The sequence below is a fragment of the Mustelus asterias genome, chromosome 14 (genome assembly GCF_964213995.1).
Source record: "Mustelus asterias chromosome 14, sMusAst1.hap1.1, whole genome shotgun sequence".
NCBI classification, from domain to species: Eukaryota; Metazoa; Chordata; class Chondrichthyes; order Carcharhiniformes; family Triakidae; genus Mustelus; species Mustelus asterias.
Window position 1 is genome coordinate 96,767,431 of NC_135814.1, and position 27,747 is coordinate 96,795,177.

At 45.7% G+C, this 27,747-nt stretch overlaps 1 protein-coding gene across 4 annotated transcripts in view; it reads right to left on the bottom strand.

Moving 5' to 3' along the window:
- LOC144503886 (partitioning defective 3 homolog B-like) overlaps positions 1-27,747 on the bottom strand; it is a 1,029,287-nt gene that overhangs the window by 101,245 nt on the left and 900,295 nt on the right. For all 4 annotated transcript variants that reach the window (XM_078228918.1, XM_078228917.1, XM_078228921.1 and 1 more), the window contains one exon: positions 25,486-25,618. In XM_078228918.1, coding sequence (XP_078085044.1) covers positions 25,486-25,618 — 133 coding nt within the window. The remainder of the gene's footprint in view (positions 1-25,485; positions 25,619-27,747) is intronic.

The window sequence follows — 27,747 nt, forward strand, 5'->3', positions numbered from 1 at the left end:
GCAATATAGTTAGTTGCGTTGTAAATCCTTTGGGCTGTGTTCCAATGATCTATGACATCTAAGAACTGCTGCTTGAAATTACTGCTTCGTAATCGCTTCCAGATATCTCCTCTTCCCTCAACACTTTGTATTGTGTCACTCTTCACTGTTTAAACAATGAAACTATTGTGAAAAGTGAGGACGGTGAACAATTTGGGAAGAGGCTGTCACCCCCCCAGCCGGAAACTCTGTCCCCAGAGTGAAGCAGCATACTGCACAGGAATCCTATCCACTACTATGGGACCTAATCTAAAAGCACCATCTGTCTGAGTGTTGGCCAGGTCACCTGAGAACGCTCCGAGTTCTCTTTTTCTCACAATAGTGTTCGGATATACTGAAACTCAATTTAACATTTTATTTAGAATCCCTACAGTGCAGAAGGAGGCCATTCGGCCCACCGAGTCTGTACCGACCCGCAATCCCACCCAGGTCCCATTCCTGTAACCCTACATATTTACCCTGCTGATCCCATGGGTGTCGCTGGCTGGGCCAGCATTTATTGCCCATCCTTAGTTGCCCTTGGTGAGCAATTGAGAGTCAACCACTTTGCTGTGGCTCTGGAGTCACATGTAGGCTAACTCAGGTAAGGACGGCATTAAGGGATAATTAGCATGGCCAATCAACCTAACCCGCACATCTTAGGAAACCAGAGCACCCGGAGGAAACCCACGCAGACACGGGGAGAATGTGCAAACTCCACACAGACAGTGATCCGGGGCTGGAATCGAACCCGCCACTGTGCCACCGTGCTGCCCGCATTTGAAACACTGCGGTCAGGAATTTGCACTCCCGCCGTGGCGGGCGTTTTAAATTGCCGTTTAGTTCGGCGGGACCGTAATATGCTGCTGGGCGGTAGGGGCTGTAAAACCCTGAACTGGGAGTGTGAGCCTAGAATTTGCTGCTCAGGTTTCTACAGTGGGACTTAGTATTTTTCCCTATCTGCTGAAGCACAAGTCCTGATGATAGCGTGAGAGCATCTGAGCCAAAGAATTGTGTGCAGCAGTGTGAGGCTGTGGGAGAGATGCAGTCACTACCCTGTGGTTGAAACAACTGTTGTGCTAACGTAATATCTACACATGTTAAGTCATATCCCTTACAAGACTGGGATGACACACTCCTTTCAGTTAGTCGAGTAGGTGTTAGCTGTGACTCGGTTGGTGGCACTCTTGTCTATGAGTCAGAAGTATGTGGGTGCGTGTCACATTTTAGAAACTCGCACACAGGAATCTAGGCTGTTAGACACAGTGCCGATGGGCTGCTGCATTGTTGGAGATGCCATCTTTCAGATGAGATGTTAAACTTCTTTAACGTGAACATAAAAGAAACTCCATGGTTCTATTTTGGGTGGCCCGGTGGCACAGTAGCGAGCATTGCTGCCTCACAGTGCCTGGGTTCGATTCCGGCCTTCGGTGACTCTCTGTGTGGGCTTTGGACGTTCTCCCCGTGTCTGTGTGGGTTTCCTCCGGGTGCTCTGGTTTTCTCCCACAATCCAAAGGTGTGCATGTTAGGTGCATTGGACACTAAGGGATAATTTAGCATGAACAAAGGGGGATTAGCGGGATAAATACGTGGAGTTATGGGGATACTACCTGGGTAAGGTATTCTGTCGGAGAGTCGGTGCAGACTCAAAGGGCCGAATGGCCTCCTTGTGCACTGCAGGGATGCTACGACTCTATCAGAAAGTTCTCTCCAGTGTTCCTAGTCAATACTCATCCTGGTCATTATCTCACTGCTGCGGCAAAATTAGCTACTGCATTCCTGAGATTACAACAGTGACGTCACTTCAAAATTACTTCATTTTCTGAAAAGAACTTTGGGATGTCCTGAGGTTATGAAGGATGCTCTCAAAATACTAGTCTTGCTTCCACTTCCCCCAACACAGATGCAATATAGTGGAACATATCGTTATATATGCTCCGGCAATGAAGCTGCACTGGTCAATCTAACCAGCTCCCACATTCTTGACGTAAGACCCTACATATGGTAATGTCAAACCTGCTTGAATGGCCCCTCTCTATAAAAGTGTTTACATTCACAACACAATGTACACCTCCATGCGTCACCTGTGGATTATAATGTCAAGTTGGCCCATCTGGTGGAGCCTGGTCTCCAGTCGTCATGGACCTCCTTGTGACTGGACATGCTTTGTCAAGCCCATGTAGCAGCTGATGTTCAAGGGCTAGCCCATGTTAAAAGAACTCAGGCATCGGCATGCTTCATCCCTTAAGAAAATGGGACCTGGGATGATTGCAGGTCATGCACTGGACTCCTCAGTCATGTGTCATCTCATTTCTCGCATGGAGGCAAGTCATGCTCAACTCCAAGGGACTGATTAAGGGAAGAAGTAAGGTTAATTTACTCTGCTTGCTTTCCTTTGCTCCCATCTCTTCTCCCAGCTCCACGATGACTCTCACCAACTTTTACAGCTGCACCATAGAAAGCATCCTTTCTGGACGTATCACAGCTTGGTATGGCTACAGCTCTGATCAAGACTGCAAGAAACTACAAATGGTTGTGAACGTCGCCCAGTCCATCACACAAACCAAGCTCCCATCCATTGACATTGTCTACACTTCCCGCTGCCTCGGAAAAGCAGCCAGCATAATCAAGGACCCCACGCACCCCGGATATTCTCTCTTCCACTTTCTTTCGTCGGGAAAAAGATACAAAAGTCTGAGGTCACGTACCAACCGACTCAAGAACAGCTTCTTCCCTGCTGCCGTCAGACTTTTGAATGGACCTACCTCGCATTTAGTTGACCTTTCTCTACACCCTAGCTATCACTATAACACTACATTCTGCACTCCTTTCCTTCTCTATGAATGGTATGCTTTGTCTGTATAGCATGCAAGAAACAATACTTTTCACTATATGCCAATATATGTGACAATAATAAATCAAACCAAAATCAAATCAAAATCAACTGACTCAAGAACACTTCTTCCAAACATGCCATCAGACTTTTGAATGGACTTACCTGATATTAAGTAGATCTTCCTCTGCACCCTCGCTGTGACTGTAACAGTACATTCTGCACCCTCTCCTTTCCTTCTCCCCTATGTACTCTATGAACGGTATATCTTGCCTGTTTAGCGTGCAAGAAACAATACTGTTCACTGTATCCCAATACATGTGACAATAATAAATGAAATCAAATCAGTTGGAGGGGTCATCTCTGGTTGGACAAATTCCTGGAGGTTTCATCCTATGAGCTGTTGTCACTCAATACCCAGCGTTCACACTTCCATGACGGGTCGATGACATTGATCCAACCCCGCAACGCACCGCCTTCCAATGCCAAGCAGAAAGTCTTAACATGATTGAATGATTCACCACCGTCAGTCTACAGCCTTCCTTGCCACGTCCAATACTTTTGTGGATATTTTTCAAAATTGAAAATTATTTTAAAAATATTTAATGCCCCTGTGATTTTTCTTCTGGATTTTTGCTCACGGCACCATCCTGGAAAATGGCTCTTAACTCCTGAGCAAAGCTGGAGAGCTGACAAACCTGCACCCAGTGGAATAGCTGAAATGATCAATGCTATTCCAGAGTGAAGGCCCTTTCAGTCTGTACCAGCACAAAGACAGAAAAGCACTTGCACTCGTATTGCACCTCACCACTGCTCTCGCAAACCAAAGTGCTTCACACACTTCCTAACCCACAGGCCACAATCAATAAGAATAGGCAACAACACTTCCTCCACGATCATCCTCAACACCAGTGCCCCACAAGGCTGTGTTCTCAGCCCCCTGCTATACTCCTTATACACCTATGACTGTGTGGCCAAATTCACCTCTAACTCGATTTTCAAGTTAGCTGGTGACATCACTGTGGTGGGTCAGATCTCAAACAATGATGAAACAGAGTACAGGAATGAGATAGAGAATCTGGTGAACTGGTGCGGCAACAATAATCTCTCCCTCAATGTCAACAAAATGAAGGAGATTGTCACCGACTTCAGGAAGCGTGGTGGGAAACATGCCCCTGTCGACATCAACGGGGACGAAGTATAAATGGTCGAGAGCTTCAAGATTTTAGGTGTCCAAATCACCAACAACCTATCCTGGTCCTCCCATGCCGACACTATAGTTAAGAAAGCCCACCAACGCCTCCACTTTCTCAGAAGACTAAGGAAATTTGCATGTCAGCTATGACTCTCATCAAGTTTTACAGATACACCATAGAAAACATTCTTTCTGGTTGTATCATAGCTTGGTATGGCTCCTGGCTCTGCCCAAGACCACAAAAATCTACAAAGGGTCGTGAACGAAGCCCAGTCCATCACTCAAACCAGCCTCCCATCCATTGACACTGTCTACACTTCCCACTGCCTCGAAAAAGCAGCCAGCATGATTAAGGACCCCACGCACCTCGGACATTCTCTCTTCCACCTTCTTCCGTCGGGAAAAAGATACAAAAGTCTGAGGTCACGTATCAACCGCCTCAAGAACGGCTTCTTCCCTGCTGCCATCAGACTTTTAGAGTCATAGTGATTTACAGCATGGAAACAGGTCCTTCGGCCCAACTTGTTCATGCTGCCCTTTTCTGGTTAAACCCCGAACCTAGTCCCAATTGCCCGCATTTAGCCCATATCCCTTGATATCCATCTTATCCATTTTGAATGGACCTACCTTGCATTAAGTTGATCTTTCTCTACACCCTAGCTATGACTCTAACACTACATTCTGCACTCTCTCCTTTCCTTCTCTATGAATGGAATGCTTTGTCTATAGCGCGCAAGAAACAATACTTTTCACTGTATACTAATACACGTGACAATAATAAATCAAATCAAACCAAACACAATTAATCACTCCTGAGGTACAGTCACAGCTGTTGGGCATGAGTGCACAGTGGCCCAGAAAACAATCCCGCAAATACTACGGAAGTGAACAGCCAGTTAGCTAGCGGTTTCATCTGGGCCTCAGGAACTGGGTGGAACTCAGCCAATCTTTGTGCCAGAAATGTAAACATCTACTTTAAGAACACGCTTTAATCACAAAGAGAGAGAGAAAACAAAATGACACCTGGAGGCAACTGTAAATTGGTAAGAGATTCACTCTTTCCCTTCCTGACACTGAGTGGAAAAACATGAATGGTCACAGGACTTAGAGAATCGAGCAACTGTTGGCACAAAGCACACCTGGTTGGAAAGCTGAATAGGCCCTCCATGCATGGTTACAATAAATAAATAACCACTGTACAGATACTCTTTGAGCGTGTGGTAGGGATATGTAAGTTTGCATGAGTTTCAAGGGCCCCTCATTCCTTTCTGTGGGAAGTTTGATCAAAGCATTTGTGAAAACTGTCATGAGTTCCCTCAAGGCGTTAATGCCTGCCTCTGGAAGAGGGAGGCATGTCCAGTGTCCGCTTAAAATTTTTTTTCGCAACTAAAGGTTTGTGTTTTCAGCAAATCGTCAGTTTCTGCAAGTCCCACTTTGCAATCAGTGAGTTATAGCAGGGCTCATCAGTTGTGGCTGAGGGGGTAGCACTCTCACCTCTATGTAGGAAGGTTGTGGGCACAAGTCCCACTCCACAGCTATGAAGAGAGGCCGGCTAGGGTAGAGTTGTATTCCTTCGAGCAGAGAAGGCTGAGGGTGGGGGTGGGGGGCACCTGATCGACGTGTCCAAAATTATGGGGGACATAGACAGAGTAGATAGGAAGGAACTTTTCCCCTTAGTAGAGGGGTCAATAACAGGGTGCAAAGGCTTATGGTAAGGAGCAGGAGGTTTAGAGGGGATGGGAGAAAAAATATTTTAACCCAGAGGATGGTAGGAATCTGGAGCTCACTGCCTGAAAGGGTGGTAGAGGCAGGAACCTTTGCAACACTTAAGAAGCATTTAGATGAGCACTTGAAGTGCCATAGCACACAAGGCTATGGACTAAGTGCTGGAAAATGGGATTAAAATAGATAGGTGCTTTCTTGATAGCTGGCGCAGACACAATGGGCTGAAGGACCTCTTTTTGCACTGTAAAACTCTATGAATCTATGAGCACAAAGTCAAGGCTGACACTATGGTGTGATGCTGAGGAAGTGCTGCACTGTCAGTGGTGCTTTCTTTGTAATGAGATGTTAAACTGAGGCCATGTCCACACTCGCAGGTGCATGTGAAACATCCCACAGCACGAGGGGAATTATCCACAGTGCACTGGGTAATGTATATATATCCTTCAATCAATATCACTGAAGAAAAATTATCTATTACATTTCTGTTTGTGGGAGTTTGTTATCCACAAATCTTCTAGTCTAATTAGTTTCTCTGCAGAACAACACAGACTACTTTTAAGAACTACATAATTTGCTCTAAAGCATTTTGCAATGTCCTGAGGATGTGTCTATATAGAACGAAGAACAAAGAAAAGTACAGCACAGGAACAGGCCCTTCGGCCCTCCAAGCCTGCGCCGATCATGATGCCTGCCTAAACTAAAACCTTATGGAGTCCGTATCCTTCCATTCCCATCCTATACATGTATTTGTCTAGATGCCCCTTAAATGCCACTATCATACCTGCTCCCACTACCTCCCCAGGCAGCACGTACCAGATATTCACTACCCTCTATGTAAAAAACTTGTCTCGCACATCTCCTCTAAACTTGTCCCCACACACCTTAAATCTATGTCCCCTAGTACTTGACTTTTCTACCCTAGGAAAGAGCTTCTGACAATCCACTCAATTACAAACAAGAAAGAAAAATAATCATGATATTATATAACCCTTAATATAAAATCTTACCCTGTGCAGCTCTGGCGAAGGGTCATCCTGACTCGAAACGTTGGCTCTATTCTCTCTCCACAGATGCTGTCAGACCTGCTGAGGTTTTCCAGCGTTTTCTGACCCCATACTATACCTGCTCCACTGCTGTAAGAAGTCTCACAACACCAGGTTAAAGTCCAACAGGTTTATTTGGAATCACGAGCTTTAGGAGCGCTGCTCCTCCACTCACCTGTTGACACCAAATAAACCTGTTGGGCTTTAACCTGGTGATGTGAGACTTCTTACTGTGCCCACCTCAGTCCAACGCCGGCATCTCCACATCATGTGCTACGCTGCTGACTGATCTGCCATGTATCAATGCCACTTTATGGTTTTAGAATTCCCGCCTTCATTTCCGATGCTGCCCAACCTCTTCACCAGGAATGTCTCGTGAAAATGCTTAAAGCGGCATCGTCACTTTCAAAATCGCCATTGTTATAATCCAGATCAGGTCAGTGTTTCATGAAGTCTGCCTGGATCATAAGTTTTGCAATTTGAATTTGGCTGGGGTAAGAATGAGATGTTTCACTTCAGGTATGATTCAAATGACCCACGAGGGAGCTTTTATCAAACACATTTTATTTAAGAATACAGATAACATGTATAGAAAGAAAATTAACAACTTTTACCAATTACAAACAAGAAAGAAAAACAATCAGGATATTGTATAACCCTTAATAAATATATGAAATGTTCCAATCAAACAAACGTCCCTATACAGAACCCTCGCCACAGGTTTCGCATCGAAAATATGAATGCTCATATGACACTGGAACTTAGTCCCTTGGTTGGAGAATTGAAACTCTGACTTCTCAGCCTTATAACTTCCAGCAGCCTTCTTGATGCACACCCAGACAAACCTGAAGCCAGGACAGCTTCCCAAAACACCAGGGAGAGAGAGAGAGAGGTTCTAGTTGCTAGCTAGCAAACCACCAAGCAGAACTTTCACTCCAGGAAGGCCAGGAGACCTGCTTCCAGCTGACCAGCAGAATCTATAATACCAGGGAAAGAGAGATAGAGAAAAACCTGCCTGCCACTTGACCACAGGGCAGCTTCTGGCTCTAAATCTAAAACTGAAAGTGAGTCCTTGGATTCTTCTGGCGAGAAACCACCTGACTTTGACCTGTCGATCAATCTTCCCCCTCACACTGCAGGATCATCAAAACAAATCCCAGAAAGTACCTGAGGCCAAGTAAAAATAAACAAAACTCAACTGAAACAGCAATAAAAGGACTTCTAACCAGACAGTCTGGCAACAATAAAAAAAAACCCAAAGCTACTTAACTGCAGAGAATATGATTTTTAAAAAAAAAATTTCTTAAAGGCACACTAATGCCACACCATATCCGGGAATCTCCTGCTGAGCATTCGCCATCTGGTGATGCAGCAACTTGAGCTCTGACAAAGAATCACCCAGACATTGGCTCTATTCTCTCTCCACAGTGGCTGTCAGACCTACTGGGACTTTCCAGCATTTTCTGTTTTTGTTTCAGTTTCCAGCATCCGCAGAGTTCACCAGACGCTTATTGGTTACAAATTATTTGATTTGATTTATTATTGTCACATGTATCAGTATACAGTGAAAAGTATTGTTTCTTGTGCGCTATACAGACAAAGCATACCGTACATAGAGAAGGAAATGTATTCAAGAGGCGGCTGGATATAGCACTTGGGGCGAATGGGATCAAAGGTTATGGGGAGAAAGCAGGATTAGGCTATTGAGTTGGACGATCAGCCATGATCGTGATGAATGGTGGAGCAAACTCGAAGGGCCGAATGGCCTCCTCCTGCTCCTATCTTCTATGTTTCTATGTAAGGAAAGGAGAGGGTGCAGAATGCAGTGTAACAGTCATAGCTAGGGTGTAGAGAAAGATCAGCTTAATATATGGTAGGTCCATTCAAAAGTCTGATGGCAGCAGGGAAGAAGTCGGTTGGTATGTGATCTCAGACTGTTGCATCTTTGTCCCAACGGAAGAAGGTGGAAGAAAGTATATCCGGGGTGCGCGATTATGCTGGCTGCTTTTTCGAGGTAGTGGGAAGTGTAGAGGGAGTTGATGGATGGGAGGCTGGTTTGCGTGATGGACTGGGCTTCGTTCACAACCCTTTGTAGTTTCTTGCGGTCTTGGATAGAGCAGGAGGCATACCAAATGGTGCTACAAGCAGGCTCACTGACTATGCAGCTTAAGTTAGCAGGAGAACTTGTCCTTTCTTTACTGATCATCTTACATGCCTCACTAATAGAACAGTGTTTTATTATTGTCACATGTATTAGGATACAGTGAAAACTCCTGTTTCATGGGCGGCACGGTGGTGCAGTGCACAGCGCCAGGGACCTGGGTTCAAAACCCAACTTCAGTCACTGTCTGTGTGGAATTTGCACATTCTCCCCGTGTCAACATGGGTTTCCTCCGGGTGCTCCGGTTTCCTCCCACAGTCTGAAAGACGTGCTGGTTAGATGCATTGACTCGAACAGGCGCCGGAGTGTGGCGACTAGGGGAATTTCACAGTAACTTCATTGCAGTGCTAATGAAAGCCTTACTTGTGACTAATAAATAAACTTTTTACTGTTTCTTGCACGCTATACAGACAAAGCATACCGCTCATCGAGGAGGAAAGGGGAAGGTGCAGAATATAGTGTCACAGTCATAGCTAGGATGTAGCGAAAGATCAGCTTAATATACGGTAGGTCCATTCAAAAGTGGGAGGGTGGAAATCGGGACACGCTCTCCCCTAACAAGCTGTTTGAGGCTGGGAGTTAATTGAAAATTGCAAGATTGAGATTGATAGATTTTTGTTAGGTCAGTGTATTGAGAGTCACAGATCCAAGGCGGATAGATGGAATTAAGATACAGATCAGCCAGGATGTAACTGAATGGTGTGGCAGGCTAAACAATCTCCAGTTCCCAGGCACTTGGGGAAACTCTGGAGAGGTATCAAATTAATGTGCATGCGCTAGCGAACCGAGTTGCTACCACTTCGACGTTCATTAGCTCTTCAGCTTAAGGCTAGAACTGTGGGTTCCAGGGTGAATTGGCTTTTGAATGACAGCAAAATGATATAGAGGTATCGCTTTTCATTACATGAATTTATTTTGGTTTCACGTTATTTGATGTGAGCAGACATGCAGATGGGCAGCAGATGCATTATCTTGAATTAGCCTCCAGACATAAACCAAGCCAAAAATTGAGCACATACGCACATCATTCCCCTTCGGAACAAAAATATACCCAAAACAAAAAGTGCACTTTCTCTTAAGGCTGACTCCAAATTAAAAAGAAACATATCTCCATTCCTTCCCCTCCCCCAGCTCATAGGTGAGATTCCAGCTCCAGACAGATGGACAATTTAAAGGTTTTTAGTTAAATCATAGAATCCCTGCAGTGCAGTGCAGAAGGTGGTCATTCGGCCCATTGAGCCTGCACCCAGGCCCTATCCCTGTGACGCCATATATTGACCCTGCTAATCTCCCTGACACTAATGGACAATTTATCATGGCCAATCCACCTAATGGGAACGAAAACCAAGAATACAAGGCTTGCATTTATGTAGCACCTTTCAGGGCCTCAGCATGTTCCACAGCCAACGAAACATTTCTGAAGAGTAAGCACGATTCTAATTTAGGAAGTGAAACAACCGCTCCACCGTCTGCAAGTTCCCCTCCAAGCCACTCACCATTCTGACTTGGAAGTATATCGGCCGTTCCTTTGCTGCCGCTGGGTTTAACATCCTGAAATTCCCTTCCTAAAAGCGTTGTGGGCGTACCTACGACACATGGACCGCAGCGGTTCAAGAAGGCGGCTCACCACCACCTTCTCAAGTGCAATTAGGGATGGGTAATAAATGTTGGTCTTGCCAGTGATGTACATTTCCCATGGTGAAAGAATAAATTTTTAAAAAATGAACGTAGCAAATTCTTAAAAACAGCAACGTGGTGATGACGAGATAACCCGTTTTAGGAGTTGGTTGAGAGGTAAATATTATCCAGTAGACCAGAGAGACTGAAGGAGGCAGCTCCCCGTCATCTTTGAAAGGGCTGGTCTTGATGCAGTGGCTCTTAGAATGATAGAATCCCTACAGTGCAGAGGAAGGTCATTCCGCCCTTCGAGCCTGCAGCGACAACAATCTCACCAAGTCTTTATGCCCGTAACATAGAAACATAGAATATAGAAGCACGAGTAGGCCATTCGGCCCTGCAAGCCTGCCCCACCATTTATTTTTTTCATGACTGATCAATACCCTGATCCCACCTTCCCCCCATATCCCTTGATCCCTTTAGCCCCTAGAGCTATATCTAATTTCCCCATGTATTTACCCCGTAAATCCCTCTGACACAAAGGGACAATTTAGCATGGCCGATCCCCCTAACCTACACATCTTTGGACTGTGGGAGGAAACTGGAGCACCCGGAGGAAACCCATGCAGACACGGGGAGAACGTACAAACTCCACACAGTCACCCGAGGCCGGAATTGAACCCGGATCCCTGGTGCTGTGAGACAGCAGTGTTAACCACCGTGCCGCCCTAATGATATAATGCCTTGAAATCTTTTATGTCCACCCAAGCGGGCTGGTGGGGCCTTGGTTTAATACCTCATTTGCAAGGCAAATTTTGATTTATAATTGTCGCATGTATTAGCATAGTGAAAAGTATTGTTTCTGGCGCACTATACAGACAAAGCATACCGTTCACAGAGAAGGAAAGGGGAGGGTGTAGAATGTAGTGTTACTGTCATAGCTCGGGTGTAGAGAAAGCTCCAAATCCTCCAACAGTGTAGCACTCCCTCAGTACTAGAGTAGTGCATTGGCCTGGATTTTGTGCTCACATGTCAGGAGTGGGGCTTGAACTCAGCACCTTCTGCCTCAGAGATGGGAGTGCTACCCTATTGAGGCTCAGCTGACAGTTATTTCATCAAACTAACCGATCTTATTGACACTAACCACTGCTGCACTTCCCCATCATAGCATGAATGTCACTCAGTGACCAAAATTACATCTCCAGTCGTAATGGGCATGTCACTCAACAGGTCCGAGTTACACCTTCTCCTTACAATGGTACTGCCACATGGTGACCTACACACAATGCCTGTTGCAGTGGACCTCAAACCAAAAGTAATAAAAGAAAGACATTTTTTTTTTGAAGCAGCAATAATGGAAGTAATCAGATAACTTGCATTGCCCAGCAGGCTAAGGTGTTACTGTGAAGGTCAGCCATTTCAATTGCAATTACAAGAGAATAAATAGACAGGAAAGAATGATTGTGTGGCTGTGGGACGCACGTTTCACATCACAGCCAGCTCAGTGATAACCACGATTTAGACTACTCAAAGTGCTAATCTACAACAAGCATGCTCCTGCGACCAATAGGAAAAAAATCGTACTTTTCACAATTACTGGGCACCTCCAGGCACTTAACAGCAGAAGGAACAGTTCTGAAGCTTAATCATTTTTGTAATGTAGGAAACGCAGCAGCCAATCAGTACAGAGCAAACCCCTGGAAACAGCAATGTGATAATGACTCGATAATCCGCTTGGTGATGCTGATTGAGGGATAAATGTTGACCAGGGCATGAGGAGGCAGTGGGCGTAGTGGCATTGTCACTGAACTAGTAATCCAGAGACTCAAGGTAGAACAAAGAAAAGTATAGCACAGGAACAGGCCCTTTGACCCCGCAAACCTGCGCCTATTATGATGCCTGCCTAAACTGTCATAGCTAGGGTGTAGAATGGAATCCTTCCATTCCCATCCTATTCATCTCTTCGTCTCGATGCCCCTTAAATAGCAGGTGAGAGCTATCCACCTGCTCCCATCACCTCCCCGGGCAGCACGTTCTAGCCATTCACCACCTTCTGTGTAAAAAACCTGTCTTGCACATCTCCTCTAAACTTTTCCCCACGCCCCTTAAACCTATGTCCCCTAGTACTTGACTTTTCTACCCTAGGAAAGAACATCAGACTATCCACTCTGTCCGTGCCACTCATAATGTTATAAACCTCTATCAGGTCACCCCTCAACCTCAGGGGACCCGGGAAATGGTGAAATTTGAATTCAATAAAAATCTGGAATTAGAAATCATTGTCGATTTTCGTAAAAACCCCATCTGGTTCACTAATGTCCTTCAAGGAAGGAAATCTGCTGCCCTTACCTTGCTGGTCTGGCCTACATGTGACTCCAGATCCACAGCAATGTGGTTGACTCTGAAAGCCCTAAGGGATGGGCAATAAATGCTGACCCAGCTAGTGACATCCACATCCCATGAATAAATGAAAAAAAGGGAGAACTCTCTTGCTCTTCTCTCAAATATTATCATGGGGTCTTGTAGATGTATCTGAGTAGTCCCAGGCAGATGGAGTCTCATTTCCAAGTCTCATCTGAAAGACAATCCATTCAACAGTGCAGCATGCCCTCAGTACTTTTTGTACCCAAGTCCTTGAATGAGCAAGGTGTAGGGGGAACTTGATTCAAGGTGACACCGGAGTGTGGCGACTTCTTGCAAGCTGTCCCCAGCATGCCCTCTAATTTTATCTTTTACTCTCGTTCCATGTTTTTAAAACTCTACTCTGACCCTTATAAACTCTCGAACAACACTCTACTTCAATCTCTTACAGATCTGACGCTTTCTCTACACCCTAGCTACGACTGTAACACTACATTCTGCGCTCTCTCATTTCCTTCTCTATGAACGGTATGCTCTGTCTGTATAGCGCGCAAGAAACAATACTTTTGACTGTACGCTAATACATGTGACAATAATAAGTCAAATCAGATCAGGTCAACCCAGAATCTTATGATTCAGAGGTGGGAGTGCCAGCAACTGAGCCACAGCTAACAATGGCGATAGGTAAATGAAGAGTTTGGATGAATGAATAGAATCACAGAATGGTCAGAGCACGGGGTGGGGGGGTGGTGGGTGGTGTCATTTGGTTGATTGTATCTGTGCTGCGCTCCGCAAGAGCAACTCAGCCAGTCCTACTCCCCTTCCCTTTCCATGGTTCTCTGCAAATTTATTCCCCTGCAGATAAATATCCAATTCCCTTGGAGTGTCATGATAAAATCTGCCTCCACCACACTCTCAGTCCGTGCATTCCCAATCCCTGACCACTTGCTATGCCTAAAAGGGTTTTCCTCATGTCATCTTTGGTCCTTCTGTCAATCACCTTAAATCAATATCCTCCGGTTCACGAACCTTCTGCCAATGGGAATAATTTTGTTCCGTTCACTGTGTTCAAGTCCTTCATGACTTTGAAAACCTCTTTCAGATCCCCTCTCAACCTCTTCTTCCCTGAGCAGAACAGGTCAAGCTCCTCCAATGTATCCAAGCATCCCTTATCTGTGGAACCATTCTCATGAATCTTTCCACTAGGATCTTGTTCTGTTAATAGCATGATGCCACAGACTGTTTTCCCCGGAGTATAATTCGAGTCTTTAGAAAAGCAGACGCAGCAGAGAGTCCATGTGGAGATAATGAGAAACCGACGCAAACACTAAAGGGAAAATCCAAACAGTGAGTTCCAAGACACAAGGCCAAGGGTGAAGTGGAGGGCGAGCTTTGGAAGCACTTGTGATCCAACCTTCATTCACGGGATGTAACCCAACTTTCATTTTCATCTGTTCAACTTCCAGACACAAAGTCTGTGTAACTAGATGCCGGGGATGTGGGGCATGGTGGCACAGTGGTTAGCATTGTTGCCTCACAGCGCCAGGGACCCGGGTTTGATTCCCGGCTCGGCTCACTGTCTGTGCGGAGTCTGCACGTTCTCCCCGTGTCTGCGTGGGTTTCCTCCAGGTGCTCCGGTTTCCTCGCACAATCTGAAAAACGTGCTGGTTAGGTGCATTGGCCGTGCTAAATTCAGTGTAACCCGAACAGGCACCAGAGTGTGGTGACTAGGGGATTTTCACAGTTACTTCATTGCAGTGTTATTGTAAGCCTACTTGTGACACTAGTAAATAAAAAAAAAAGGTTGGCTCGGAGTGCCACAGCTTTAACGAGTCAGCCTTAAAATTCAGTCGGTAGCCCTATTGCCTCTGAGCCCGAAGGGCATGGGTACGCCTCAGAGGCTTGCAACAAAAAATCTAGGCTAGCTCTTCAGTGAAGTACTGAGGTAGTGCTGCATTGTCAGAGGTGCAGTCATCTGGATGAACAGTTAAACCAATCTTCCACCTCAGGTGTATGTGAGCGTTGCCAGGTGGCTCAGTGTACTTAGGCTCTGAACCCCCCCTTCCCAGCACAAAGCTCCCAGCTATCAAAAAAGATGACAGAGTGCTGGAAGATTGCAATGCCAAACTCGCTCAGAAGATCAGCATGGAGGACTCCAGTCTTCACGCTGTTACAACACTTAGAATGTTTTGGGGGAAAATTCCTATGTTTCAATTTTTTTCACGATAATGCATTTTTCTGTTATTGTCCAGTGTTAATATTAAAGAAAAGTATTTTAGGCGGTAAATTCCATGGAATGTATCAGTATTTACAGATATTGCGGGGAGTGTATCAGTATTTACAGATATTGCCGGGAGTGTATCAGTATTTACAGATGTTGCCGGGAGTGTATCAGTATTTACAGATATTGCCGGGAGTGTATCAGTATTTACAGATATTGCCAGGGAGTGTGTGTATCAGTATTTACAGATATTGCCGGGAGTGTATCAGTATTTACAGATATTGCCGGGAGTGTATCAGTATTTACAGATATTGCCGGGAGTGTATCAGTATTTACAGATGTTGCCGGGAGTGTATCAGTATCTACAGATATTGCCGGGAGTGTATCAGTATTTACAGATATTGCCGGGAGTGTATCAGTATTTACAGATATTGCCAGGGAGTGTATCAGTATTTACAGATATTGCGGGGAGTGTATCAGTATTTACAGATATTGCCGGGAGTGTATCAGTATTTACAGATATTGCGGGGAGTGTATCAGTATTTACAGATATTGCGGGGAGTGTATCAGTATTTACAGATATTGCCGGGAGTGTATCAGTATTTACAGATATTGCCGGGAGTGTATCAGTATTTATGGACAGTCCTCAGGAGTGTACATAGTAGCCCCACCATATTGAATAGTACTGCTGCCTCACAGCGCCAGGGCCCCGGGTTCAATTCCAGCCTTGGGTCACTGTCCGTATGGCATTTGCACATTCTCCCCGTGTCTGCGTGGGTTTCCTCCGGGTGCTCCGGTTTCCTCCCACACTCCAAAGCTTTGCGGGTTAGGTTGATTGGTCATGCTAAATTGTCCCTTAGTGTCAGGGTAAATACGTGGGATTACGCGGATAGGGCCTGGGTGGGATTGTGATCAGAACAGGTTCAATGGGCCGAATGGCCTCCTTCTGCACTGTAGGGATTCTATGATTCCATGACTATTTTGAAGGAAATTAGGGGAGTTTACCCTGGCTAATATTAACCCCTCCACCAATATTACACAAGCAGGCTATCTGAGCATTATCACATTGCTGTTGTAACGTTTCTGTTTTCAGGTTTGCTGTTGCGTCTTCTACATTACATTGGGGCAGCACAGTGGCAAGCACCACTGCCTCACAGCTCCAAGGATCCGGGTTCGATTCCCGGCTTTGGTCACTGTCTGTGTGGAGTTTGCACGTTCTCCCCGTGTTTGTGTGGGTTTCCTCCAGGTGCCCGGGTTTCCTCCCACAGCCCAAGGATGTGAGGGTTAGGTGCATTGGCCATGCTAAATTGCCCCTTAGTGTCCCGGGGTGCATAGGTTAGAGGGATTAGCGGGTTAAATATGTGGGGCTACGGGGATAGGGCCTAAGTGGGATTGTTGTCAGTGCAGGCTTGATGGGCAGAGTAGGGACTGTACCGTAGGGATTCTATGATTTCTATGAGTGGTGGCTGAAATTCAAAAATGCTCAATTGGTACTTTGGGATGTCCTGAAGTCAAGAAGGGCACTACATAAATGCAAGTCTTTCCTTTACAGCAACATGAGCTGCCAAATCAAGGGCCAGCAGTAATTTGGAGAAGCACGCAAATTATTTCCAGTTCCTTCATCAGGGGAGGATTTGTGAAAAGACAGCTCGCCACAATGAATCAGACATTCACTGTGAGCCCTGCTGCTTAACCTGGGAATGGTAGGCACTTCTTAAAACCAAGCCCAGCCTGTGAAACATGCAAAAACTTCCCACAGGCGTCCGTCACTTGGAAAAGGCTCAGACAGTAATACCCTGAAACTGAACACTGTGGGCCAACGTCAAGGACAAAACGACAGCACACGAGATACAGTCAACTGGAGTCTCAATCAAACAGCTTAAACGTGAAAGCAATAAAACATGCTTCTAAATCTAAAGTCAATGCCAACAACAGCAAACCTGAACACTAGTCCATTGCTTGAAAGCACAAAACAAAAACATGTGGAAGATCTAGCTCGTAGGTTGGAGAAAACATACCAATTCTGAAAGTATATCCTGTGTTGGCAACAGAGTGGCTGTGTGCTGGTTAGTGGAGGAAAGGAAATGCCTGAGCTACATCTGGAAGAACAAGGCCGAAAAAAAAACCCAACGGGGCTGAGTACAAGATCACCATGCATCCAGCCAAAACTGAGTGGTTTGTACACTATTCAATATGGTGGGGCCTCTATGTACAACTCCGGGGGACTGTCCATAAATACTGATACACTCCCCGCAATATCTGTAAATACTGATACACTCCCCGCAATATCTGTAAATACTGATACACTCCCCACAATATCTGTAAATACTGATACACTCCCCACAATATCTGTAAATATTGATACACTCCCCGCAATATCTGTAAATACTGATACACTCCCGGCAATATCTGTAAATATTGATACACTCCCCGGCAATATCTGTAAATACTGATACACTCCCCGCAATATCTGTAAATACTGATACACTCCATGGAATTTACCGCATAAAATATTTTTGTTTAATATTAACACTGTACAGTAACAGAAAACTGTTATCGTGAAAAAAATTGAAACGTAGGAATTTTTCCCCCAAAAATTCTAAGTGTTGTAACAGCGTGAAGACTGGAGTCCTCCATGCTGATCTTCTGAGCGAGTTTGGCACTGCAATCTTCCAGCATTCTGTCATCATTTTTGATAGCTGGGAGCTTTGTGCTGGTTGGGGGGGGTTCAGTGCCTAAGTACACCGAGGAAGCTGGCTGCAAAGCACCCAGGCGCAATTGTGCAGGGCGTTCCGATCTTCTAGTGCACTTGGAGACCTCCTCCCACCCTTCAGGCATCAGAACCCTCCCGCTCCCCACCCTCATCATCGAAGGCATTGCTACTCCCCAAACCAGGGCGTCAGGACCCTCCCGATGCGTCCCTTGGCGGACCCCAAACCTGCCCTCCCCCCATTACGACCCCTTCTGCAGACCACCCCTGCACACACCCCCCCCCCCCCGCATGAACCCCCCCCTTGCACAAACACCCCCTCATTGTCCACTCCCTCACCCTGCTGACCACCCCTTTTGCAGAGCTTCCCAGCTGCATAACCCAATCATCTTTATGCATACACTCCATTAGATTTTTGGCCTCGGATCTATCTTCCCGGTTCGCGACGCCAATCGACTGGCGTGGAGAGCTGGTTGGATCGCGGCCAAGGAGTGTAGAATCTCGAGACATTGCTCATAACACAGAATACTCTCACTCCTCCTGGACAATGATCTAATGACCTTGTATACATTCTATGGACCATGGTTAAAAATTAAAATGTAAGAGGCAATAGAATTTCTTTTACTGTTTGGACGATGCCCTTATTCAGTTGTCTGAGAGAATTAAGGAAAAATGATTACTTTCAGCACATTAGCCGGAAATAGGGATTGATTTGCGAAAGATCAATTTTGTATTGGAAAACATTCAAGGAATCCCAATTCCAACTAACAAAAGTGGATGAAGCTTCAAGATTGCACTTTTTAACCTATTTTCCTAGAGTTTCCTCTCTAAGTGCAAACAAACAGATTTTTACTAGTTGGTCATTCTTGCTCATTATTTTACTGATTGTCATACCCACACCGATGTGTTTTCCCCCTGGGAAAGATGTCCATGTTACACTGCCTAAATACCCAACAAACTCTAATCTTTAACCCTAGTGATTAAGTGGCTGCTGCTTTATCCATTCACACTGTGATAACTTCACTGACTAAGCTGACTGCTATTAACAGGGGCACCTGTCAGTCATGACCTTTCTCTAAAGCACAAAGACCAGCTATCAAGAAAATTGCCAACCTGATGTCAGTGGCTGGAACGGTCATTATTTACCTTCTGGTGCTGCTTTGTTTAGTGCAGGCTCGAATCTATTTTAGATTGTTTGTCTGGAAGAGAATAGACCATAAGCCCATAAGATATAGGTACAGGATTAGGCCATTTGGCCCATCACGTCTGCTCCACCATTCAATCATGGCTGATATGTTTCTCAACCTCCTTTCTCCCACCTTTTCCCCATATCCTTTGACCCCCTTACCAACCAAGAACCTATCTATCTCTGTCTTTAATACACTCAATGACCTGGCCTCCACGGCCTTCTGTGGCAATGAATTCCACAGATTCACCACCCTCTGGCTGAAGAAATTTCATCACGGTTTTAAAGGGTCATCCCTTTACTCTGAGGCTGTGCCCTTGGATCCTAGTCTCTCCTACTAATAGAGTCATAGAGGTTTACAGCGCAGAAACAGGCCCTTCGGCCCAACTTGTCCATGCCGCCCAGTTTTTACCATTAAGCTAAATGATGGAAACGTACCAGACTGATACTGATGGAATGGTATCACAATAATAATACTAATAGAAATATCTTCTCCACATCCATTCTATCCAGGCCTTTCAGTAATCTGTAAGTTTCAATGAGGTCCTCCCCCATCGAGTACAGACTCAGAGTCCTCAAACACTCCTCATACGTCAAGCCTTTCATTCCCGGGTCATTCTCGTGAACCTCCTCTGGACCCTCTCCAAGGCCTGCACATCCTTCCTAAGTTACAGAGCCCAAAATTGCCCACAATATTCCAAATGAGGCTTCCAGAATGCCCATTGGCCTACTTAATGACGCAGTGCCGGTGCATTCATGTGTAATGCCAAAGAGGGGGTGAGAAAGGGCTGGTAGTCCATTCTAATGATCACTGCACCTTACCCCACCCACCCCCACACATACCATTAATTCCTGACCTTGACAGTGCCATATGTGAATGCTAGGAAGGATTGGAAAAGGAAGGAGGTCAATGCAAAGAGCCCTTGGGCAACGCCATCGCTGATTTTATAAATATATCAATCTCTCAGTGCATGTCAGTTGCCCGAGCTCGCTCACTCTCTCTGTCAGCAATGGGGCTTGGCATCCTACAAGGGAAACATCAACGAACCATCACCATAATAAGGACAACTAATTCCTTGCTTGGTATGGCTCCTGCTCTGCCCAAGAGTGCAAGAAACTACGAAAGGTCTTGAACGTAGCCCAATCCATCACGCAAACGAGCCTCCCATCCATTGACTCTGTCTACACTTCCCACTGCCTCAGCAAAGCAGCCAGCATAATTAACGACCTCATGCACCCCGGACATTCTCTCTTCCACCTTCTTCCATCAGGAAAAAGATACAAAAGTCTGAGGTCACATACCAACTGATACAAGAACAGCTTCTTCCCTGCTGCTGTCAGACTTTTGAATGGACTTACCTTGCATTAAGTTGATCTTTCTCTACACCCTAGTTATAACTGGGACACTACATTCCGCACTTTCTCGTTTCCTTCTCTATGAACGGTATGTTTTGTCTGTATAGCGCGCAAGAAACAATACGTCTCACTGTATATTAATACAATAATAAATCAAATTAAATCAAATCGTGGGCGTGGGTTTCCTCCGGATGCTCCGGTTTCCTCCCACAGTCCAAAGATGTGCGGGTTAGGTTGATTGGCCATGTTAAGATTGCCCCTTAGTGTCCTGAGATGCGTAGGTTAGAGGGATTAGTGGGTAAATATGTAGGGATATGGGGTAGGGACTGGGTGGGATTGTGGTCGGTGCAGACTCGATGGGCCAAATGGCCTCTTTCTGTACTGTAGGGTTTCTATGATTCTATGAAATCAAATCGCTGATTGGGAATTCTTACAATATGGCAGGTCACCTACAATTTAGTTTCCTGTGGGAATAAGGAAAGTTTACTGTCCAGGTGTCACCTGCATCCACTCTTTGTTCAGCGTGCGTTGAATTTAAACTGGATCTTATTAATCCATTTTTATTACTCTATGTTCTTTTTATCACTTATAATTTTCATTTCTTCCATTGTTTCATTTGTCCACTTCTTAAAAATCTCACTGTCCAACTTGATTTTAGAGACTGATGACTTTTAAAGACAAGAATTTCCCGAGGCCTATGCAAAGAACTGCATGGCAAGGTTCCATATTTTAAGACTTTTACTGTAACGAACTAAAATCAAGACTGACTAAACATTACTTAGTAGGCAACCAATACACCAAACCAGGGAAAAATTAAGCTTCTTAACACAACTGAAAAAGGCATGCCATGTTTGTCCATTACAGCACGTTCTCAGCAGATTAGCAGGATTTATCTCAAGCCCCAAATGTCTCCTGGCAATTCTTCTCCCTGCCTCACATGGGGTGAATCTTCCCGTGCCCTTTTAAACAAAGTTGCCATCACTCAATCTTCTGCGAATGCTTGAATGGACTTCCAGCAGGAAGGCAGCCACTATCGATCCTTTATCTTCAACAAGCTTCATTCCTTTGAAAAGGGGTTCCGTCCTACACTGGGTGACTGACCTGCAAGCGAATCTTTTTCTTCTGCCCCGCAGTATGGCAGCACCTGGTTTGAGGCTGACTAACTCAGAGAGAGTCTGTAAGTCTGCCAGCAGCAAGAAGAGCTGCCTTCATATTTGTGTTCAGGTGTTGACAGCTCACACCTGACTTTCAATAGGCTTTGGCCTGCACTCCTGTTCCCACGGCAACCAAATCATACGGGCCAATTGATGGGCACAACTTCAGCACAACTTGACGCCATTCCCCCATTGCGGGGCATTCTGTTTCACCTCCGATTAAGAAAGATGGCTTTAAACATAACGTCCAATGGTTGTAACACATGCAACACTGGCACTGCTGTTGGGGCTATTATGACCAAAAAGGAGACTGAAGTGATTCCTGAAGAAACGTACTGATTAGCAATTAGCATCTATTGACAAGCTAATTTTAGCACCATGTAACTGCCTCTTTAGCTATGAAGTTTGGTTGGATTTGAAATGCTGGCATCCCGATAGCTACCATTAATAACTCAACGGGCAGGTCACACAGGTAAAGCAGACACCACCTCCTTCACTTCACCTCTTACTGAAGATGGCTGATCTGTACCAGTTGCTCCTGTACTCTTCCCTTCCTCATTAAGATTCAGAAAACCTTTTTCAATGCCCTGGCAAACATCAACCTCTCAACTAGCGTTATTAACACAGACTACCTAGTCACGTTGCTATTTTTGGGACCTTGCTGTGCACAGGTTGGCCGGTGGTATTTCCTACACGATAACAGTGGCTACACTTCTGAAACTATTCTATTGGCTGCAATCTGCTTTGGAATGTCCTGAGGATGTGGAAGCCATGATAGAAATGTGCATTCTTCCGGTTTTGAATCTGGAATTATATCTGGAATTAAGAATCTACTGATGACCATGAAACCATTGTCAATTGTCGTAGGAACTCATCTGGTTCACTAATGTCCTTTAGGGAAGAAAATCTGCCGGCCTTACTGGCCTACATGTGACTTCAGTGCCACAGCAATGTGGTTGACTCTCAACTGCCCTCTGAAATGGTCTCGCAAGCCACTCAGTTCAAGGGGGACTAGGGATGGGCAACAAATGCTGGCCCAGCCGGCGACGCCCATGTCCCAGGAATGAATATAAAAAATCTTCATAAGGTCTGCCATCTCGGGCCCTGGCCAAGAGCTCAGTCAATTAAGGCTCACCAAGTTTTATAAAGGGCAGGGTCACCATTTTCTGATGAGCAAGCAACATTTTATCAGAGTATCCCCTACAGTGTGGAAATGGACCTATTGGTCCATTGAACCCGCACACCGACAACAATCCCATCCTATCCCCGTAACCCCACGTATTTACCCTGCTAGTCCCCCTGACACTAGGGAGAGTTTAGCATGACCAATCAACCTAACCCGCACATCTTTGGAGTGTGGGAGGAAACCGAAGCACCCGGAGGAAACTCACGCAGACACGGGGAGAACGTGCAGACTCCACGCAGACAGTCACCTGAGGTCGGAATCGAACCCGGGTCCCTGGCGCTGTGAGGCAGCAGTGCTAACCACCGTGCCGCCCAAAAATATTGTGCAACCGCATTCACTCAGCCTTCTGAGAGCAGCATTTGCTTTCAGAACTTAGTCCCAATCTGATCGCCGCTTCACACGCAAGCTCTCATGAGTTCTAAGTCCTAATCTTTCAAACTGTAGTTGCCACACATCTCTGAAACAGATCGCCTTTGCCAGTCCCACCTGGGTGAGCAGAGAAATGATGCATGCTTCCTCTCAGGGTGAGTGGGATCATTCCTCCCCCCACCCCCCCCCTCCCCCACCCTCTGGAACTAGTTCAGAGATTCACAGCTACAACACGTTCAAGGAGGAAACACTCATCATTCCACCAGGCTGCCAGCGCACCACCCATTTTTACACTTTTACACTTTCAATTCGAACTGTGGGATCCTTTGTATGGTTTGCTTTCGTTAAACAACTTCATTTTAAGGTATTTCTGCCTATGTAATTAACTCTGCTATGCTTTAAAGCTAACTTGGCCACATTTTAAAACTCAGCTGGGAATTCTGGGATGAGCTTAGAAGTTGGCTGCATTCTTTGAAAGTACAATGCAAGCAAAGATTTTCAGAAGCTTTCATGGTCACAGCTGCAAATTGTTTTCGAAAGTTACAGACACTGCTTGTACCTGGTACTTTCATAACAGCCATATGCATTCAATTGAATCCTGTACAAGTTCAAGATCAAATCTGTATCGGGATCCAACATTTGGTCCACCGACCCTCTCTCTCTCTCTCTCTCTCACCAGTAAATCAGTCTCTTTTGTTTCTGTAACTTTTAATTTTTACTGATGCTCAGTGAAAGAAGTTTCACTTCAGACCATTTTTGCCTACGTCTATTCTAAGAAGAGAACAGACCCTATAGAACCCATTAAAAAATACTATTAAATTAACTTTTTTGTGGGAGGGACGGCAATCGAATTTTCCTGAAACCTCTATGCTAAACAAAATGGAAGGAAGGACGAGGTTACTGCGCACAGGAGTTGTCAACTTTGTTTGGACATATTCCTGGAGGTTTTCTTGCATAATGGGGAGACGATGGCTGGTGGTATTCTCGCTAGACTATTAATCCAGAAACTCAGCTCATGTTCTGGGGACCCGGGTTCGAATCCCGCCACGGCAGACGGTGCAATTTGAATTCAATAAAACATATCTGGAATTAAGAATCTACTGATGACCATGAAACCATTGCCGATTGTCGGAAAAAACCCAACTGGTTGACTAATGTCCTTTAGGGAAGGAAATCTGCCGTCCTTACCCAGTCAGGTCTACATGTGACTCCAGAGCAAATGAGATTGACTCTCAACTGCCCCTCTGACATGGCCTAGCCAGGAGCAACTAGGGCTGGACAATAAACGCTGGCCAACCAGCGACGTCCAGGACTCAATGAAAAAATAAGTTAATGCCTTCCTGCCCGGGAATATTTTACCAGTCTCCAATATTTTAACATAACTGATAAATGAACATGTTCATAGAGAATACAGAAACAAGATCCCACATGTGGATTATTCTGTTTTACAACCGCGATGTTTGCCTCCTTTACTGCTTGCACGAGTTCCCAGGACTTTCCTGCAAGATTAGCAACTCCAGACAGGAACTAGTCAGAGGGCGGAATTTTCCAGCCACGCTCGGCCCAAGGTCGGAAAATTCCGCCCAAGGTCAACGGAACTTTCCATGGTCTATGTCCCGCCCACTACGATTCTTGTGGCAGGTGGGACAAGAAAATTCCACCCAGAGTGTCACCCCCACATGGCCATTGACACAGGTGCACTCCGGGTTCCGAAACCATCCCGACTTTTTGCTCCGAACAAGCTAGCTAGCTGGAGCGATCGTGACTAAGCAAATCAGCTGCTGTTTACTTCCTTGGTACCTGAGGAGCCGTGTTGTTTTTTTTTCCCTTCTCTCTCTGTCTTAGTAAATCAAAATAAACTCATCTGAACTGTCTTCCCCTGTACTTGAAGAGGCAAGAATCCCAGAAGTATGACATCCCTTAAGGGATAAACGAAAGAACGATGCCGAATAAATCACCGAGAAACAACATTGCCTCCATCTAAATCTAACGTTCAAGAAAAAAATCCCATGGATAAATACAGAATTCTTAACCTGGCTATCAAAATAACCATCCCTCTGGGAGAAGTCAGGGAACCAAATGGTGGCACAAGTAAATACTTATTGTTGCCTAATGTTGCCAAAGTACATTAGAGCCATGTTTTTCCACCCCATACACATGCCCATGAAGCACGTATTCAAGACAGGGTAAATGAATTCAGTGCTGCTGGGATTAGACCACTGTGGGTTTCCACTTTGATTGGCATAACGGTTCAGCTGTACTGGAAGCAGGTCCAGTTTTACGGGGTTTACTTAAACCAGATAAACAGAGGGGGCACCCCTTCGCCGATATCGCCTGCGTCCAGCCTTACCCAAGGTGGTTCGTAGTCACTCGGCCACCGCCTGCCTTCATGCTCTTCGTAAGACGGAATGGCGCCTTCCCGCCTGGCCTGGTGGTACTCCTTCCTCAGCTTGTGGATCCGTTCGACGTTCATGGGTCTCACGCTGCGCAGAAGAATGAGACAGGATTAACAACGAACAAAGAACAGCACAGCACAGGAACAGGCCCTTCGGCCCTCCAAGCCTGTGCCGATCACATTGTCCTATCTAGACCAACCGCCTGTATCCCTCTATTTCCCTGTCTGTTCATGTGTCTATCCAGACAAATCTTAAACGTCGCTAATGTGTCTGCCTCATCCACCTCACTTGGCAGTGCATTCCAGGCCCCTGCCACCCTCTGTGTAAAAGAACTTTCCCTGCACAACTTTACCGAACCTTTCCCCCCCTTACCTTGAACTTGTGCCCCCTTGTAATTGTCATTTCTGCCCTGGGAAAAAGCTTCCAACTGATTAGGTGCCAACCTCCAAAACAAGATTTTTTTTCCCCTGCAACACTGAACAGCCTCCGACCTCACCTCCCACGACAGCCCAGGTAACCCTCTTCAAAATTGACACGGGTCATTTGTTTTCGCCCATTAACGGTGTATGGAGGTACAGTGATACCTCATCAATGTTCTCTACAGAAGACAACAGAATGGTGTACCAAAATCAACTCGGTGGTGGAATCTTACCAAAAAATTTTAAGTCCTGAATGAGCGTGAAAACTGGAGAGTTTCAGGTCTGTTTTTTTTCGGTGAGGCCACAGGTCTGTGCAAAAAATGAAGCACAATCTGTTTCCCCACTGGTAGGGGGAAGGGGCTCCCCGGAAAGTCGGCTGCTTACAGTGGAGGGTGCAATCATGCATGTGCCCCTCCCTCCCCTGTGATCGTTGGCCTCTCCAGTTGGTATTCCCCCTCTCAGCCCGGTCGATCGTCACCACACCACTCCCCCGGCTAATTGCCGGTTGCAGAGTGCGCAGCTGCCCCCTCTCCCCTGCCCACCTCCCCTTAGGCCCCACCCTCTCAGGCTCTGCCCCCTTGGCACTGCTTGGTGCCCGGTGGGCTATGGACATCACTTTTCTCCTTGCAGGGCAATGCATTAACCCTACAGCCACGTATCTTGAGAGAGAATTGGTTCAAAAATTCATCCACCTCTTTTTAATGCTCCTTAGATAACTGAACTGATACCTGGATAGCTGCATTGTTCCGCACGGAACAATGCAGTTAAAATAGTCAGCACGGATTCGTGAAGGGCAAGTCGTGCCTCACAAATTTGATTGAATTTTTTGAAGAGGTAACTAAGTGTGTTGATGAAGGTAGGGCAGTTGATGTCATATACATGGATTTTAGTAAGGCGTTTGATAAGGTCCCCCATGGTCGGCTTATGATGAAAGTGAGGAGGTGTGGGATAGAGGGAAAGTTGGCCGATTGGATAGGTAACTGGCTGTCTGATCGAAGACAGAGGGTGGTGGTGGATGGAAAATTTTCGGACTGGAGGCAGGTTGCTAGCGGAGTGCCGCAGGGATCGGTGCTTGGTCCTCTGCTCTTTGTGATTTTTATTAATGACTTAGAGGAGGGGGCTGAAGGGTGGATCAGTAAATTTGCTGATGACACCAAGATTGGTGGAGTAGTGGATGAGGTGGAGGGGTGTTGTAGGCTGCAAAGAGACATAGATAGGATGCAAAGCTGGGCTGAAAAATGGCAAATGGAGTTTAACCCTGATAAATGTGAGGTGATTCATTTTGGTAGGGCTAATTTAAATGTGGATTACAGGGTCAAAGGTAGGGTTCTGAAGACTGTGGAGGAACAGAGAGATCTTGGGGTTCATATCCACAGATCTCTAAAGGTTGCCACTCAAGTGGATAGAGCTGTGAAGAAGGACTATAGTGTGTTAGCTTTTATTAACAGGGGGTTGGAGTTTAAGAGCCGTGGGGTTATGCTGCAACTGTACAGGACCTTGGTGAGACCACATTTGGAATATTGTGTGCAGTTCTGGTCACCTCACTATAAGAAGGATGTGGAAGCGCTGGAAAGAGTGCAGAGGAGATTTACCAGGATGCTGCCCGGTTTGGAGGGTAGGTCTTATGAGGAAAGGTTGAGGGAGCTAGGGCTGTTCTCTCTGGAGCGGAGGAGGCTGAGGGGAGACTTAATAGAGGTTTATAAAATGATGAAGGGGATAGATAGAGTGAACGTTCAAAGACTATTTCCTCGGGTGGATGGAGCTATTACAAGGGGGCATAACTATAGGGTTCGTGGT